General features: G+C 39.3%; 1 protein-coding gene across 2 annotated transcripts in view; it reads right to left on the reverse strand.

Moving 5' to 3' along the window:
- LOC140283036 (plexin-B2-like) overlaps positions 1 to 17,352 on the reverse strand; it is a 203,997-nt gene that overhangs the window by 17,114 nt on the left and 169,531 nt on the right. For both annotated transcript variants that reach the window (XM_072377661.1, XM_072377660.1), the window contains 14 exons: positions 13,674 to 13,810; positions 13,407 to 13,589; positions 12,317 to 12,428; positions 9,787 to 9,996; positions 9,610 to 9,693; positions 8,792 to 8,887; positions 8,276 to 8,412; positions 8,034 to 8,134; positions 6,126 to 6,355; positions 5,419 to 5,600; positions 4,893 to 4,959; positions 3,779 to 3,925; positions 2,608 to 2,685; positions 1,401 to 1,479 (listed from right to left, as the gene is read on the reverse strand). In XM_072377661.1, the coding sequence (XP_072233762.1) occupies positions 1,401 to 1,479; positions 2,608 to 2,685; positions 3,779 to 3,925; positions 4,893 to 4,959; positions 5,419 to 5,600; positions 6,126 to 6,355; positions 8,034 to 8,134; positions 8,276 to 8,412; positions 8,792 to 8,887; positions 9,610 to 9,693; positions 9,787 to 9,996; positions 12,317 to 12,428; positions 13,407 to 13,589; positions 13,674 to 13,810 (1,843 nt within the window). The remainder of the gene's footprint in view (positions 1 to 1,400; positions 1,480 to 2,607; positions 2,686 to 3,778; positions 3,926 to 4,892; positions 4,960 to 5,418; positions 5,601 to 6,125; positions 6,356 to 8,033; positions 8,135 to 8,275; positions 8,413 to 8,791; positions 8,888 to 9,609; positions 9,694 to 9,786; positions 9,997 to 12,316; positions 12,429 to 13,406; positions 13,590 to 13,673; positions 13,811 to 17,352) is intronic.

Consider the following 17,352-nt stretch of genomic DNA (forward strand, 5'->3'; position numbering starts at 1 on the left):
AAAGTCTACCATAAAACAAAATGGTGTTGTTCAGGGCTGCAAACTGCGCTCTCACAGCCTCTCACAGCCTTTTTATGCACAGGCTGTGCATAAAAAGGTTGGTCGGTCCTTCAAAATGAGTCAGAAGCAGAGTTTTAAGGTTCACAAACTTCTCAAATGTTGCTTTAATACTGTATGCATTTGTTGTAAGATCTCATGAGTGCTGCTGAAACACAGTTAGGCCTCAAAAGCAAAGTGCCAGAATATCTGGACATCTCCTCCAGAGAATGTGGGAAAAAAGAATCCGTCAGACTCTGTGCTCATTTGCTAATTCTTGGAATGAACAGATTAAGGGACGTTGCCAGTCTGCTGAAAGCGCATTGGTGGAGGAAATCTACGTGACACCCCAGAAACGACTGTGTTCTGACCTCAAAATCAGAAAAGTGGTGAACGCAGCACCACTTTGCTGCTTATCTGCACTTCTGTGTTGACAGAGATCGTATTTTTCAGCCTGTATCTGTGACCATATCTCTGTGGTGTTCCTAAACACTTTATAACAGAAGCGAACTGTTAACGGGAACACAGTTAGCTCGAGAGGGGTGTCATTTACAGCTCTGACATCTGATGTCTCAGGGAAATGTGATCAGGCAAACATCTGGACTCATCATTGAAAATCTGTTGTTCACGTGAGAAAACAGCTCAGGTCTCATCAGAAAATAAAATGGAAAATAAGGCTATCATGACACCCAAAAGCATTCACGATAATTATATTATCGCAATGAAAATAGAACATTTATAAACTTTTTCATATTTGTTTTTTGTCTCCTTTTCTTCTGGTAACATAATTAATCTCAATAGAAGGTAAGGAGCTTAAAAAATATATTTAGATTTTATCAGCAGGAATCAAATCACAATATTAATGTAAATATGTTACCAACAAAATATTGATATTGCACCATTTATTATCTGCAGTTTACCCATTTTAACCTCCACCTGTGTATTATCAATCAAGTGGAAGATGGTCTGAGAACATTTTCTTTAAATGTGAATATCTACGAGGCTGAAAATCTTTTCCCATAATATGCAAGTTGATCAATTATTTATACAAATTAAATTCTAGCCACAACCTGGACAGATACATATCAAACTTATAAATAATAAATCATTAAATACAGATACTAAATATGAGTAGATACAATGTTGATGTTATACATGAGTAACATACAGCAAATACAGCAGAAGACATGTCAGACAAATGAGAAGCACTCGATGTATCTAATTAAAGTTAAAAACATTTAATATTCAGCTTGTTTAACACTATTATTATAGCTGATGTTACTTTAATCTATAAATGAAATCTAACTGTTTGTGACCCTAAATGTTGTGCTTAATAAGGAGTAAATGAGGTTTTTGTGCCTTACCGAGTGCGACACTCTCCGCTTTGGGTCTCTGTGAGTACGGCAGGTTCCTGTACACCTGATCAATGATCTTCTCTTTCACCTGCAGGCAGAAAGATACAATAGTACTCGCACCTCCAAAACATCCCTTTTATGTTTGAGGATGTTAAAATCTCATGAATTTGGGGGCCAGTTTATGTGTTCAACATCACTGTTGTGCTCTTTATGCCAGTTTGAACTTTTTTATTGGTGTGAATCTGAGCATTATTGTCCAAAAGAGACGGAACCCTCACTGCGTAACAGCTGGTAACTGAAATTGTACAAATGCTTCCTGAAAGTAACCCTCCCATGTGGTCCTTTAGCAGGACCAAGTCATTTCCACAATGCAGCCACTCATACCATCATACAGCCACCTCCGTGCTTCACTGTTTGGGTCAGGAAATCAGGATCAAAGTGTGTATATTTGTTCCACCTCCCATTTCTCGTGGTCTTTGTATTATTTTATGTGTTGTTAAACATTGATGGGAGACAGAAAAGACTTTCTAAAAGCAGCTCTTCGATGGTATTAGACACAATCCCACTCAAAATGTTTAAACATTCTGCCTTTTTATGTTCTGCCCTCTTTATAAGCCAGAAAGGTCACATAGGCCAGTGTTAAGCGAACTAATAAATAACAAAAAAAATTCTCTGAAAATGTTGAGGTACAAAGAATGGACTGAAAATGAGTGAAAAAGCAGCCAATGTCCCCCCCCCCAAAAAAAAAACTTTGCTAGACCTCCAGAAAGCCTGAAGAACTATTGCTCAAGACCACTTTAAAAGATTACTGTCATGCATATTTTGGAAGTAAAATACTAACAAATGAGGGGAGGCTAAAGTCTTGTCCACAGTACTGTTCATAAGATGAACCATTGAGATTTATTGGTGGAAAGCATCTTCTCACATCTTTCTTTTTTTCCTTCAACCCCTGTATCTAATGGAAACACATTCGCATTCATCATCTGTCCAATACTGACAGACAAAAAAGAAAATCACTGCAACAAATAATGGAAAATCAAGGCAGTTTGTTTGAAATAACCACTGTCCTGCTCTACAACCGTTCCCTGTCAAGTAAAACAACTCCTAACTATTTGCTGTGAAGGTTAAATCGACAGATGTTTGACCGATCACCTGTAGGAGAAAACTAAAGGGTGACTCCACAGGTACCTGCAGTCAGTCAGGACACAAAACTCACCTGGGTGATGGAGTCACAGTTGAGCACCTTCACCGGAGTCACATCCGGCCCCTCCCCATGCACCAACACCTGCAGAGTCTGACAAACAAAACACACACTTGTAACACTCATTTTTATCCTGATCCAGACAGGCATAGGAGACCCTTACTGAATTTCTTTCTAACAGAAAGCTTTGCATTTCCTCTGCAGATCCTATCGAAAAGGAGAGCCCACATCTTTAGGTGAAGCTGTGCTTATAGATATGCTTGCTGCTCTAACTTCAGCTGCTTTGGTGGTTAAAACTTCACTCAGTTAACAGTTAATTTAGTCCTGCTATGAATCCTCTCCTCATGAAGGCCAGATAGCTGTGTTGGTTCAACCGCACAATAGGAGAGCATCATTAAACCACACTGTGGAGCTTCAGATGTAACTTATCAGTATGCCACAGGAGTTCAGGGATACAGCCGCTTCAATAATTCTCAGCTGATACAACCATCACTGCGTACACACATCCAGTGTTACATCCCTTATAAACTGATGGGTCACAGCTGGAACTTTAGCAACCACTGCTCAGCCACATCTGCAGCGGCAGCTACCATCTCCTGTGTACAGTCATGTTTCTTTCTCATCTGTCATGTTGGAGGAAGGCGGCGCACACTGTGTCTCATTCAGGATCAGTAGCAGGAGGTGAACCGGCTGCTCTGTTTTCTTTCTCAATGTGCTGGTTGTGTGTGAGCAGACGAAGCTGAGGGAGCAGCGTTAGGGTTAGCAGCAGCAGTTTACTGTTACGCTTAATCCTGCTCAGGCTTTCTCTGAGGATCAGACGGAATGAAAACGATATTAGTTTATGCAAAATAGGGATTGCAAAACTTGATATGAGGGGACGGATAAGAAGCTCAGAAAACTCCCCCAGAGAGATTTTGGCAGCTGTGAAGTAACCAGAAAACACTAGTTGTTGCAAAATAGTCTCTTGATGAAGAAACTGTTGATGCAGGAACAATTTTAACATGTAAATGCAGAGATCATCTTTTCTGCAACCAATTAGTCGCAAATACAGTCACAAGAAAACTTAAGAGTAGTTTTTCATGTTTGGGAATATTAAAATAAGCAAAAGACGACTTCGACCGTTCTACATTTAAAGCAGCTCTAACCTTAAGCTGCAGAACACTGCAGTGTTTGTGTGCATACTAACCAGTACTGAGTACTCCACGTCGTCCCCCAGCAGCCCCGTGTCATTCAGTGTGTACTTGGCTTTCTTCAACTTGGCGTCCACTGGGCCCTTCTCCACCTGGTGCTTCAAAGCCTTGTACAGTTTGTATAAAGGCTCTCCAGCCGTGTCCTACAACAGACATGGAGAAGTTAGATTCACATTCCTCTAACTGGGGGTAATATGACCCATGTGACCTATAAAGCGCTGCCTCCAGAGCACAAAAGGTGGTGGAGACCAACTAAAACTACGTGGTGGTATTACCACATGGCTCCAATCAGATGTCACTCCCTTGCTGTGTTCCAGGTCTGCCAAAGTCACATTCATGGCTGTAAAGTCTATAGACTTTGCGATGTAAATGATGTGATATGGGAAAGAAGTAGAAGAAAGAAGGAGCTCACCAGGCTGCATGAAAAGATTGATTTGTGATGACAACCTCTAGTAGCGGTTTGAGCGATTAGTTCTGAATGCGTTTAGAACTATATTTAGAGCTGTCCATTTATGATCGGATCAGTCAGAATGAATGTTACTACCAGGTGGAAATGGGGCCTTAACGCATTCAAATGATTCTTCTTCACAGCTTTTTCTTAAAAGTTTGTAATTTATCAAATTTGTACAATTGGAAGTTTGCGAGAGTTTAGAGTTGGCTCTGTATCTAAGACCTAAAATGAGCAAATTATTCATGGGAACAGAGAATTTAATGCAGAGAAACTGCATAACATCATCTCTGTCAAATAAAATCAACACCTTAGTTTTCATTGTAGGGAGTTTTAGTTTGTTAAAAACAGCCATGGTGATAACCTGACCTGAAGCTCAAGTGTGAACATAGTTTCAACTGAGAAACATTAGCTGCTGTTGTCAGAATCTACTTTCCAAAAAAAGTCCAAACTGGCTCAAACAAAACACAGATCGAGCACAAAAAATAAAAAATTGGTTCAAACACAGGTCGCAAAAAAGAGAAGGTTTCTGAGTCAATTATAAATAATGGAACAAAGAGGAAGAGGAAAGGTAGGAGGAGAGACAGATCCAAGCAAAAAAGAAATAAAAACAAATCGAATGAGAGGAAACAGCACAGAATAAGTAAGAGAATCCGTGTTACCCTGAGGAACTGGTACAAGCAGATGGACATCCAATTACAGAGCATCCTCTCCACCACCGTCTCTGACCTACACACACAACAGATACAAACATTAGACCAGTACAGACACATGGAGAGCTCACTATTCTACCGCTTCTTCAGTCCACTGCTGCACATGGATACGTCATCAGGCGGGCTTGGCTGCTTGAGGTCATCTCTCTAAGATTCAGATTTGTGCCTTAAAAGACAAAGCTGAGCCTTGTGCTGCAGTCACACCCAGCAGCAGTTTATCAAAATAATAATAAAGCTCTGATTTTCTCCATCAGTCTTTAACAGAGATCCGAGCACTAGATTTTGTTCCACATCATGTCAAAATGTGCTGGTGTGACTAATATAAATCTGGTCCTTGTCTTATAATGAAAAATATAAAACCAAAAGAGAAAATGACCTCAGAAAATGATTACCGCCGTGATCTCAGAATAAATAAAAACAGAAATAAAACTGCGGGCTAAATAAATAACTGTAAGAAGGATAGTTTCGTCCTCACCTTCTGAGCATCAGTTTGGGGTTTTTGTTCTGCACGTGTTCATCCATCAGCTCCAGCAGCAGTGTCCTCATGATGTCCATGTAATACTCCAGTTTGCCATGCAGCGCCACCGTCAGGAGAGAGGCGAAATAACCCCGAGCCCGGGCGTTGAAATCCGGACGACTCTCCAACGTGTGGATGAACTGGATATAAAAGACTTTATATCTTAGTAAAAGGATTCTTTCGCACCCTCAGGAGCAAAAGCATTTTTTTCCTGCTTTATGTTTTATCATAAATTTGGGACTGCAATCTTTTTATTTTCTTCCAAATTTATCATTGTAATCGCATAAAAGTATCAAAAAAACCTTTTCTATGAATGTAAGGCTTTAGTCTGACACTTTAGCCCAAGTTCATATGTCATTATTTCTTTCGAAATAAAATTAACTAATGTTTTATAATACAAAACAAGAACACCCGTTGCTGAATTTATTCTTAGGCCATTATCAGAAGCATAATTGTTCAACTTTGACAGGTTGTTCACAAGTAAATTTCTTTATGTAAATTTTATGATCCGAGAAATGTCACCAGTACCATGATGGATAGTCTCCTGGGAGAACACATCATTCAAATTGTGCTTGATTTATGTGTTTGGATTTATTCATCAAATTGTGACTAAGGGGGAAACAGATCTGAAAGAGCCACTAACCCATCACAAGCTTCATACTCACATTTATAAGAAATGTTTTACTGTTCAGCAAGTTGGAAAACTGGTTAAGTGCCTGAGTCACAGTGGCCCGGCGGACTTCTGGGATTTGTATTTTTCCTGTGATCATGGGGTCATTTGAGTCTTCTTTGGATGGCAGGAAAAAGTTTCGATCAGTGTAGGTTTTGTAGTCCAGGAAGGGGATCCGCCCCTCACTGAGATCGCTGGTGTGGTCCTCCATTTCAATCATCAAATCTGACAGACAGACAAAAAAGAATCTTCCTTGATAATGGACAAGAATGCATCCAAGCAAAAATTAGCATCAAACTAAATTAATTTACTTAAAATCATAGTAACCCAACTTGATATTACTTTCAAGTTCAAGCTAGCACGAGTAACAAAAGCTACTTTAGTTTGTTAAACATCATCAGAGCCTAACATTGAGTCAAGCATTAGCAATGTGATCCTGAATTTATTTTAAGGAAGTTTAGTCTCGTTTCTCATTAAAACATGAAAAGTAACACATTAAAAATAACAATCTTAAAACACCATACCACACAAGAATTTTTGTTTACATGATTCTATGTCATTAACACGTGAAGACGCTAACTTTCAGCCAGGGTCCTGTTAAGCTAGCTAATCCCTGAACCGGTAAACCTAATGTAGTCAGCTATCCATTACAGATCTGAGGACGTTTTACAGCATTCTTCATGTGAAATGAATATTGTTGGGAAGGAAAATACATAAATAAACCAACCAACTCATTGCACAAAATTGAGCTAAATAAAGCTTTAGCTAGCTGGTTGCCACTGGTAGAGAAAGTGCTTAGCTCATTTTCTTCGTACCTACTGTAAGTTACATAAATTTGTTAAATGCATTAACAATTACAGGAGGCGTTCTGCAATAAAAATAAATAAAATGGTAAAATTATATAAGAAACTATAACAAACAAAAGTAAAGCACTGTAGAAAAATGGCCGCCCACAATTCAAACTTGTTTAAATGCATTTTGCATTATGCATTTTAAAAAAAAGAACAATTGCTTTTTCAAAAAAGTAAAAATCCTTCATCACATTTAAGAATTATGATAAATAGCTTTTTTCCCCCAGTTTTTATGAATCAAGAAAAACTGGGGCTAAGAGGGTTAACTTCAAGTCTGATAAATGAGTAATACAGTAACAAATACTAAAATGATCCTGACAAAAAAATATTTCACCTGCCAAAACTTTTTCTACTATTTTCAGGTATTACTTCACAGTCTGAGCAAAACAGGAGAAAAATCTACTTGAAGCTGAATGATTTTGCTTATTTTGGTTTCTAATGAATCCAAAGAATTTTGACAGACATAGTAATTGTGAGAGGCTAGAGGCTTACAAGTTTTACAAGAAATGTTCATTATGTTCTTGATCTTGTGGTTTTTGGGCTTATGTTTCCAAGTATTCTTAATTATGCAAATTGAAGTTTAAGTCATCCTTTGTTTAATGACAGTACTGTCAGTTACGGCTGAAAACAGTCCACCGAGCTTGCCAAGAACACCTGAGGGAAGGTTTCTGATTACTGAGCCAAAGTGCTGCCACTTAATAATGAGACAAGCTGTCAAAGTGACTACGTTCTTTAATTTTTTAAGACAACCTGTGACAAGATGCTGACAAACTCCAGCAGAGTGGAAACTTTCACATGGACCTTGGTGAGGTCGATGTCAGCACTCTAAATTAAAACATTAACCTATCACTTTCTATTAAGTAGCTGAAAGAGAAGCATCTGGGATGAGGTCGTGGACGAAGAAGGTTTAATTATGCTCTGTTGGTCGTAAACTTGTTGTGACACAAGTTTAGGTTGAATGTACTGTATGCAGTAGATTTTCATAGTGAAGTTTTCCATCCTATAAATAAAGTCGGTCATGTGACATCACAGCGTTCAGGTGTGCATCATACCTGTGAACTCTTTCTTGCAGCGATCTCTGACACTTTCCTCCAGATTTGCCAACTGATTCTTCACCTTCTCGTATTCTCGTTCTGCCTGCTGACTCTTTCTCCTGTTCGTGAACACACACACACACACACACACACACACACACACACACACACAAGATGTAAACCTCAATTATTTTTGCACACAGAACAAAAAAATGTGTCATTGTGTGGTCATACATAACTTTTAAAAAATTCTGACAGACCTGTAGCAGTAGACGGACACAGCAATGAAGAGCAGCATCGGCACAATAACTGCAGGGATGATTATAGCGAGAGGAATGTCATCTTTTCTGGCGTAGTACACGGAGCCCACCACCCACTCGCCGTGACCGAATTTCACCTTGAGAGAAGCAGAGAGGATCCTGTTCAGTCAAGTTTATGGGCTTACCGTTCACTTTCAGCTCATTGTGGAATGTAAATTTTGCATGAATTTAAAAATAATTAGCAACCTTGATAAAGGGAAACATGTAAGCTTATCCATAAGAGATGTGTAAAGCATCAAACATTAATCTGTGAAATACATATATAATTGTACCTCTACATTATAGGAATAACTCTGGAGTTGGTAAATTTTCTGTACCATTTACAATAAATAAGTACATTTCTTTCCTTACCTGAGTGTGTTATTTTAACATGTTAATTTTATAACGAGGCTTAAGAAACTGCAGATTTTAGGTAAAATAAGAGTGCAGATTTAGTGAAAGAGGAAATGTTTTTACCACTAGCTCCAGCATGTCATTAGTTGTGTCCCTTCGCTGGCGTTTAGATCTGGCTTTTGGTTGTGATGAAGGAGCTTCCAGGATCAACTTATCATCCTATACAGAAGGAAGAAATAAAGAGTCAGCTAGTCCAACCAAACACACATTAAATCCATGGCATGAATATTTTTTGTGATCTCATGCTTATTTATGGTATAAAAAAGTGGCTTGGATGCCTTTACAGATATGTAATGCCCTTCTATCTCAGTGACAAGTTCCATTTTCAGAACTTCTCAAACCAGAGAAAGTTAAAATCCTGGTTGTTACATGCTATGTTTAATAATACAATAAAGAGGCACAAAGGAAACAATCTCATGCAAAGTTTTAGTCAGCTGAATGCAGAAACAGTTTTACTCAGAATACAAGAGTGGAAAAACATGAAGGCAATATATTTTTAGGTGTGCTTGAACATTTCGACTCAGGATTGAAGGTATAGAAGATTCCCATTTCTGTCAGATAACGTCTTTGCAGCCTCTCTGCCTTCACTGATTTACTTTCATCAGAAAGCTGATTGATTTTCAGAGCGGAGATCAAGCTTTAAATGTGGTCGAGTGCTGTGCTTCTGGAAGCCTGTGATTATGAAGCATGACAGCATCACCTGCCAGACTCATGTTTAAAAAAGGGAATTCACATGAACCAAGGCTGCTGCGGTTTTAGACATGAATGGCACGAGTGTGTCACATCCTATCCTTTGATAAAATGTCAGTATCAAACGTATAGTGTAAATCTATCATGAAAAACCACTGCACCACTCTTCTTTCTCCGCACAGACTGTTTACCTGCAGTATGTTAACGTGACAGGAGGCGTCTCCAACAAATGCCTGAGCCTCTGTGGCTGTCATCGCCTTGGAGAAGCCTTCGCCCTGAGAAAAGCAAGACAAAGAGAGAACGCTTAACAGACAGAAGAAAAGATGAAATTTATTGTGTTAAGTTGAAATTTAGACGTCTGTCCTCACAGTCACAATGATGATGCTGGTCTCTGTGATGACATTCTTGGCAAGCTCATCGAAGATGGGGTTGGGGTGATAGTTGAAGCTTTTCAGCTCCTCGACCACATTGTCCAGCTGAAGGACCGTCCTGAGAGACTGGCTATCACAGCAATTGTATACTGACGGCGAGTCAAACAGCAGGACGGTGTCGTTCTTCTTCAGAGCCGCCTGGACAAACTGATATAGATGGTAAAAGAATTCATTTCAACTGGGTAAATATGACCAATTAGTATAGTTTTTGCATGTAATTTTTACAAATGAATCCAAAGTTTCAAGTGCAAGAGTAACTTTTTCTTTGCTTCATCTCCCTGTGTGGCTCCCCACTGAGTCTCTCCTTCTTTCTTCCTGAACCAGGCAGCAACTTTTGATGAAGCGACAATAAACCGATTTCACCTCCTCTCCCCTGCGGTGAGTCCTTCCTGAGAGACTCTGTCACTCAGAGCTACTCAGAAGTGAAACAGAAGTGTTGCCCAGACTCAGGCTTTTGGCTCGGAAAAAAAAAAACTAGCAGCAGGGTTCCTGCACATTTTCCTTTCAAACTTTTCCAGGCTCAGATTCTAAATTTATCAGGACATTCTTGACATTGGACCAAACGCTGACTAATTCTATTTATCAAATGGTTTTAAAATCCAAGTTGCCATAAATCTGTCAGTGGTTTGTAGTCAAAGGCAATATAGCTCATGCAGATCAATTAACATCAAATCAATGCTCAGCATTTTATTCAAATGGTGCAAATTGGTGTCATGTGAGAAAGTGAGAAAGGCGGATAGTATCAGAGGATACAAACATGCTATGTTTATAAGGGTAAGCCATCGTAAAACACACCACTCTAGCCAACGATGCTGTTGTTCCTCAGCTAATTACTCAATGTCGGCATGATGTCTGTAAGCACACACCACTGCGGGGCTGACCTGCTGCTGTCTGATTTTTATCAATTACCAAGAAGGAAAAGCGGCGGGTTAATGAGAATGTCTGTTTTTTGCAGATAAGCTTCAACCGATATGTGAAAAGGACTAATGACACATTGCCCTTACACAGTGCTGGGACTGGCTGTTTGCCCCAGCAACCATGAAAGACCATAGAGTGTTTATCAAAAAGGATGTGTAAAAATGAAAGTGCTTTATGCTGCATTCTCTTGATTGGACAGCAGGGGGCGAAACCTCTGGTTGCAAAAAAAAAGACAAGTTGCCGTCTAAGAGAGTAATTACTCCACTTCTCATTTACCGATTTTATTTATTAGTTTAAGATCTCAATTACTCAGTTTATGTCTTCTTCAAAACAACATGAAGTTAAATTATGGCACCATTTACAGTAAAAAAGTTACAATTAGTTTATGCAGCACGTATAACCACAGCATTATGATCATTAATGAGTTTCTTATCGTATATTAGGTGTCTGCTGGAAGTGGATTTTATGCATTGAAGCTCTTAAGACATCCCATTTTACCATGTACACTGAACACCCCCCTACAAGGCCCCGTCTGCTCTGATTGGTCAGCTGATGATTAAAAAAAAAGAACAATCTGTTTTAAGTGAAGAACATAGATGTGTAGAGGTATACAGAAGAAAATACATTTCTGTAGAAGAAAGAGGCTGAGAAAGAGTGCGGATGAAAAAAGAGAGGACATTTTGAAGAAAAAAATAAACTCCATTATCCAGCTGTCACAAAAGTCTGGATCTGCTGTTTGGACATTGACTTGAGTTGTGTTTTCATCACTGCAGTACACTGCACCTCATTTGTTCTTGTCTAAGCCAACACCAGGGGTCAGTTTAAAAGCAACTGACTTAAAAAACACTTTAGTCCAACTACTCAAACAGCCTTACACAAACAGTTAATCATCCATAGCTCAAAGCGGTTCAGTTCTCCAGTGTTTTAAATACAACACATTTGCAATGAATTCTTGGGAAATTTAGACTTTTTAATAAAAAAAGTGGTGTTTGCATTAAAATCATTCAATCAACTCAAGATTAATTTCCTTTTATCTTAAAAAATTGATAACCGAGAATAGAAGGTAGACTTTACAGAACAAACCTGCAGACTCCATCCCCTCCCTCTCTGCTGTGCTTCAGTTCTGTCTCAGAAGCCCCCAAGCACAAGCTAGTGACCATGTCAATTGTTTAAGCCAAGAACTTCTCTCAACTCTGATTGGTTATTTCCACCCAGTCACAGTGGATTCTTAAAAGCCATATCAACATTTTTTTGTCTCATGTATTACTGTCAGATTATAGAAACAGTTTCAGCCAATGTGACAAAAATCTTTAATTTTCTTGGTTATTTTCCTATTTTGTGTGCTAAAAACGCGTCAGTGTCAATGATAACACACATCTGAAGAGATTGATTTGATTTAAGAAGAAAATGTGAATCTGGTCTCAAAGTCTTCACCATAAAATGTATGGGGACGGACTTTTATGTGGCCAACAGGAGATGCGGTCCCTGCTGGGAAACAGATTTATCTCATCACACTTCAGTCATAGGATAATAAGAAGTACACTCTTACCTCTACAGGTGTAGTGTTCTGTGAAAACTCATCAGCAGAGGGTAGGACTTTCATCACCGCAGACTGGATTAGATCAAACCCGTTTCCTATCACCTCAATCCTTCGGCCACCGCTAGACACAAACGCACAGATATGTTGAAATTAAGTAATTTCCCTCACTGTTTTCTCAACTTTTTCTCCCAAGTTTTGATGACATTTATGGGGAAATTGTATGATTTATCCCCATTTTAGATTTCATGATTTAGATTTCTGTTTTAGTCCTTTTTGCATTCAATACTTTCTTTACTTTCATTCATATAAGTGCATAAACTCTGACTGCCCTTTTAATGTTGGATTTATGTATATATCTGGAGGCTTAAGCATATAATATAGGGAGGCACAGATATATCAGCCGAACATCGGTACTGGACAATGTTCAGCTTGTTAACTGCAAGAAGGAGGACATAAACTGGTGGCAGTAGCTGATGTTTATCTGAACATGAGCCCACACACAGGTATGTCCCAGTTCTGCTTTGGGTGTGATGAGTAAGCTAAAATGAGCTAAAACTAAGTAAGTTTTAGCTCATTTTAGATCAGTGTAGGTTTTGTAGTCCAGGAAGTAAGTTTCCTGAAGATTCCACCAGGGGGCCCACCAGATGACTCAGGCCTCCGGCACTGTTTCCAGTCTGTTTCGATACCAATTTCCAAAATGGTACAAACCAGCGGTCTTGACAAGGATAGATACATCACAAATATAAGGGTAACTGAGGACTTGTCTTTTCAAAACTTCCTGCCCTTTTCATCGCTGCCAACTCGATGACGCTACAACTGGTCAAAATTCAGCCCAACACTGCCTCTACCTGTCACCTATATATCGCAGTTAGCAAAAACGTAGTTCATTTCTGAGGATGTGTATGAACAATGGTCCAAACGAACGCAGGATATGCAAGACAGCCATGATAAACATGCATATCTGTAATTAAAATCAAGTTTATTCCTGGCCCTAATCTGTGTGAACGTCTTGTGATCACCTCTCATATAAACAACCCCCACTTTCGATAATGTCTTCATAGGTTTTGCCATCAGACTACACCATATGAAAGAAACTCACCATACAAAGCTGCTTTTGGGTTTATAATCTGTGATCTTGGGGTTCTCGCAGTACTGGAACGCCGTTACCACATTTTTTTCAGTATTTCTCCCGTATTTCACTGTCACTGTTAACTGTTCTGAGGGCACCTTCTGGCCTCGAAACCTGCCAGTCTTGCAGGTGATGGTCTCGCCAAACGAAAGGCTGAAGAAAAGAGAGGCAGACCAATAAGCCAAGCTTCAATTGTCTAAAAGTTTCTTAAAAGATCAAAGTTAGTATTCTTCTTACACTTCACAGGGAACATTCCCGACTGTGACTGCGACGTCATCTTTCGTGGCTGTGTCCAAGCTGTCTCCTTCGATGGTGATCACAGTTCCTCCAGCTGCAGGACCCTTGGATGGATGGACACGTTTCGGTTCTGGATCCTGGACAGAAAACATCAAATTAGTCATTTTTCAGTCACTTTGGTGTTTAATCAACAGTTCGTCAAAGAAAATTCAGAAAGAGAAAGAGGGGAGAAACATGATTTTGATAAAATAAACTACCTTTGTGTTCATTTAAATGACAACTTTAATAACTGCTTAACATCTCCTGTATATAGGCTTTAAAGGCAAATGTTAGATCTCAAATTTCAGTTTATTTCATTTTATTTCTGGTGCGTGTTTCAAATATGTGGAGCTTTTTTCTGTGCAAGAAACAGGTGAGAAACTGGCCTTAAAGCTGATGTAAAGCACGTTTACTATGGAACTGTTGTATTTCTAACAAATGGAAAAGCTTACAACAGAAGAGCTGTGAGGCCAAAACGTACATACGAGGCATACGTTTAAAGACTGCATCCTCTTGTCTCTGCTAGGAGTTCAGTTCAGTTCAGGCTCAAAAATCATGTCAAGTAACCAATCTAACCATTTGACTTGCCAAAACTGATAGATATTTTTTTTTATCGGTACATGATGCAAAGCTCCTCTGAACGGGTTTAAACAGGTTGTTACATTTTCTTAAATACTTTTACTAAATGACGAGACAAGGCAATTTCTGAAAAAATGACAATGGAATTGCAGAGACTGCTGATCAGCTCTTGCTTGCTGGTAAAAGCTTAAGCTGAATCTATAATTAATGTTACGTTCATGTGAAGCTGCTGGACAGAACAAACAGTAGTTCGTTTACGCTGAGTCATTTAGAAAATCATCCATGTGTTCGACGTGTTAGCTGAGGGTGCAATGGTTAGAATGAAGGGAAGAGCAACATTTTCAGACGGACATGGGCTCATTTTTACTCCAATTTAGTCTCCAAACCCTGCTGTTTAGGAAAAAAACATAATGCCTGTTGACATGTCCTCCACAACGAGAATTAGAACCCCTTCCTTCACACATCTGCTTTAACGGATGTGGACGTTAGCACGTGAGTCAATACGAGTCTCGAGCGTAATTTGGATGCTTCTAGAAGAAAAAAGGAGTATATAACAAGAGTGTTGGCCTGGAGAATTACATTATGAGAGAAATGTAATTTTTCTTCTCCACAATCATTATCTCATGACCCCCCAGTGGTCCTAACCCGAGTCACTGGTCTGGAGAAATAAATCAACATCTAATAAAATGCTGTTGCCAAATGACTGCTATAGTAACAAGGTTTAACTGTGAGCTGAACCTTTACAGCAAAGGAATGCTGCCTACCTAACACTGATGGACCTCAAATTGTAATTCAGGCCATGTTCAGGCTCCAGCACACATGCAAAGAGTAGCGCAACTATCCAATCTGGTTCTGAGAGTTGGTCTTCCCATTACTGCTCAACAGGTCATGGAAACCCTGCACGAGGAAGTGACTCCAGATGGCCATTTCCATGCCTGACGGGGCCATAAACATATGGTCTACCAAGTGGCTGCAGAGGACACAGCAGGTTCAGGTACACACAGTTCATAAGTGTGTACCACACTTTAGCTTTTTAGCACCAACTGAGTGACTCACTGAACTGCTGCTATAAATGTGGGAGCTTTACTCATCCTTCTATGCATTTATTGCAGAAGACCCTTTAGTCCACAACAACCTATTCCAATCTAATAATATAAGCAAGGCATAAATGACTGAAAACGCAGTCCTTGGAAAGGCTGATAATTTTTTAAAATAACTATTTATAAGTAATGGGTGAATTCTGATGGCTCCAGGTAAAAAGTTAGAGGATCAAAGTTATTACGACTCCTGAATTGTAAAAACTTGTAACATCTGAGTTTAAAGGCGCTCCATGGAGACATATAAAATTCAACTACAGCTCTCAACAGAATTGGAAATAAACAACACACATTACGTGATGTAAAATCCCCTCTGTACTATACCCATGTATACCCCAGAGCCCGGACCTCAACATTATTGAAGCAGTGTGGGATCATCTGACAGAGAACGGAACAAAAGGCAGCCCACATCCAAAGAAGAGCTTTGGGATGTCCTTCAAGAAGCCTGGAGAACTATTCCTGAAGACTCCTTAAAGAAATGACAGAAAGCTTGTCTCAGAGGGTTCAGGCTGAATTGAAAAGGTGCTCAGACCAAATATTCACTTTTAAGCTTGTTAGAATTGTACAAACTTAGTTTTTGTCTTACATTTCCATTTGTTTGCACGTCTAATGTTTTCCTGGTGATATATAAAGAAATGAGGGGTGGCTTAAGACTGGCGTAAGAACTTTGTAGAAACCTTAAGGCATGCTAAAAATGTCTTTGTCCTCACTTTGATGCTAACTTCACTCCAAAACTGTAGAGTCAAAACAAGAAGGGCGACCTCACCAGGAGGAGAGACTACAAATCCTTATAGCGACCGTGCAGTCAGTCTTTCAAATGGAAGGACAAAAAAAGCTGTTCTATGAGGCGGAGTCTCGAACTGAATTGGCTCCATCAGAAGCCAGTAAGTGTGTTACCATATCATATTTTAAATTTTAAGGCTGGCTGAAGCAGAAAAGTGACATAAACTATTTCCTTTATAAAATAACAAAATGAAACAGAGCAGAAAAGCTTGAATTTGCATCATATACAATGTTTGTCTCATTTTCTATATGCAGTAACATGATGAACCAACTATTAATATTTGCAGTGATGTATTGAAAATATGGAGATTAAAAAGATCTGTTAAACCAAAGAGAGAGACAGGCAGACAAAACACAGAGCAAAATCAAATGAGAAGTGTAGTAATTGCCATTCAGCAGGTGTACAAGTTCTAAAAAACATCAAACCAAATCTATCTGAAAGTTTCCAAAGCAAAGTAAATCAATCACCCCCAGAGCTTAGGGCAGCAGTCTAGACGAAGACTGAAAAAACTACAAAATGAGAGAACCTGTGTCAGTGAGAGCAACACCATAGAGATTTTTCCCCTGTAGTGCTTGAAAAATTAAATACAACAGCTGGTTGGTTTCCTGTTTATTCTTGGAGGTTTAGCTCAGTGCTGGATACAAGAAAAACAAAATAACAGGAGAACTTTAGCCTCATTTATACTGGAGGGATAAGCAGTGTCAACTGGAGGTGAAAGAAAACCTGCATTTAAAGTGAAGTCGTACAACAGAACAAGTGTGGGGTGTGCAGATTTGTTCTGGCTTTGAAAGCTGCAAACACAAAAATAAATATCCCCAAAGAGAGACAAACTCCTAACAAGTCCGCCTAGTTGGAAGTTCGACACGAACAGAACAGAACAGAGCAGAGCAGAGCAGAGCAGCAGCACCGGAGGAGGCAGTTCTGTGAACACACGTCTGTGTTCTGGCTCTGACACACGCAAAAAACAACATCAATTCAGACAGCTGTGAACATGAGTCAACTCTGAACACTTCAAAAATGCAAGAGTGAGGTTTATTACATGCTAGTGTCTGCTCCAGATCAACTACAGACCACACGAGAGAAGCATTTCAGTGTCTTTCAGCTCTTTGGGTTTTTTTTCAAACAATCTGTTTCCATACAGCCATCGAGCCAATCTGAAGCAAACTTGCATCAGATTGGC

This window comes from Leuresthes tenuis, unplaced genomic scaffold (genome assembly GCF_036924035.1).
Source record: "Leuresthes tenuis unplaced genomic scaffold, fLeuTen1.0.hap1 SCAF_23, whole genome shotgun sequence".
Taxonomy (NCBI): domain Eukaryota; kingdom Metazoa; phylum Chordata; class Actinopteri; order Atheriniformes; family Atherinopsidae; genus Leuresthes; species Leuresthes tenuis.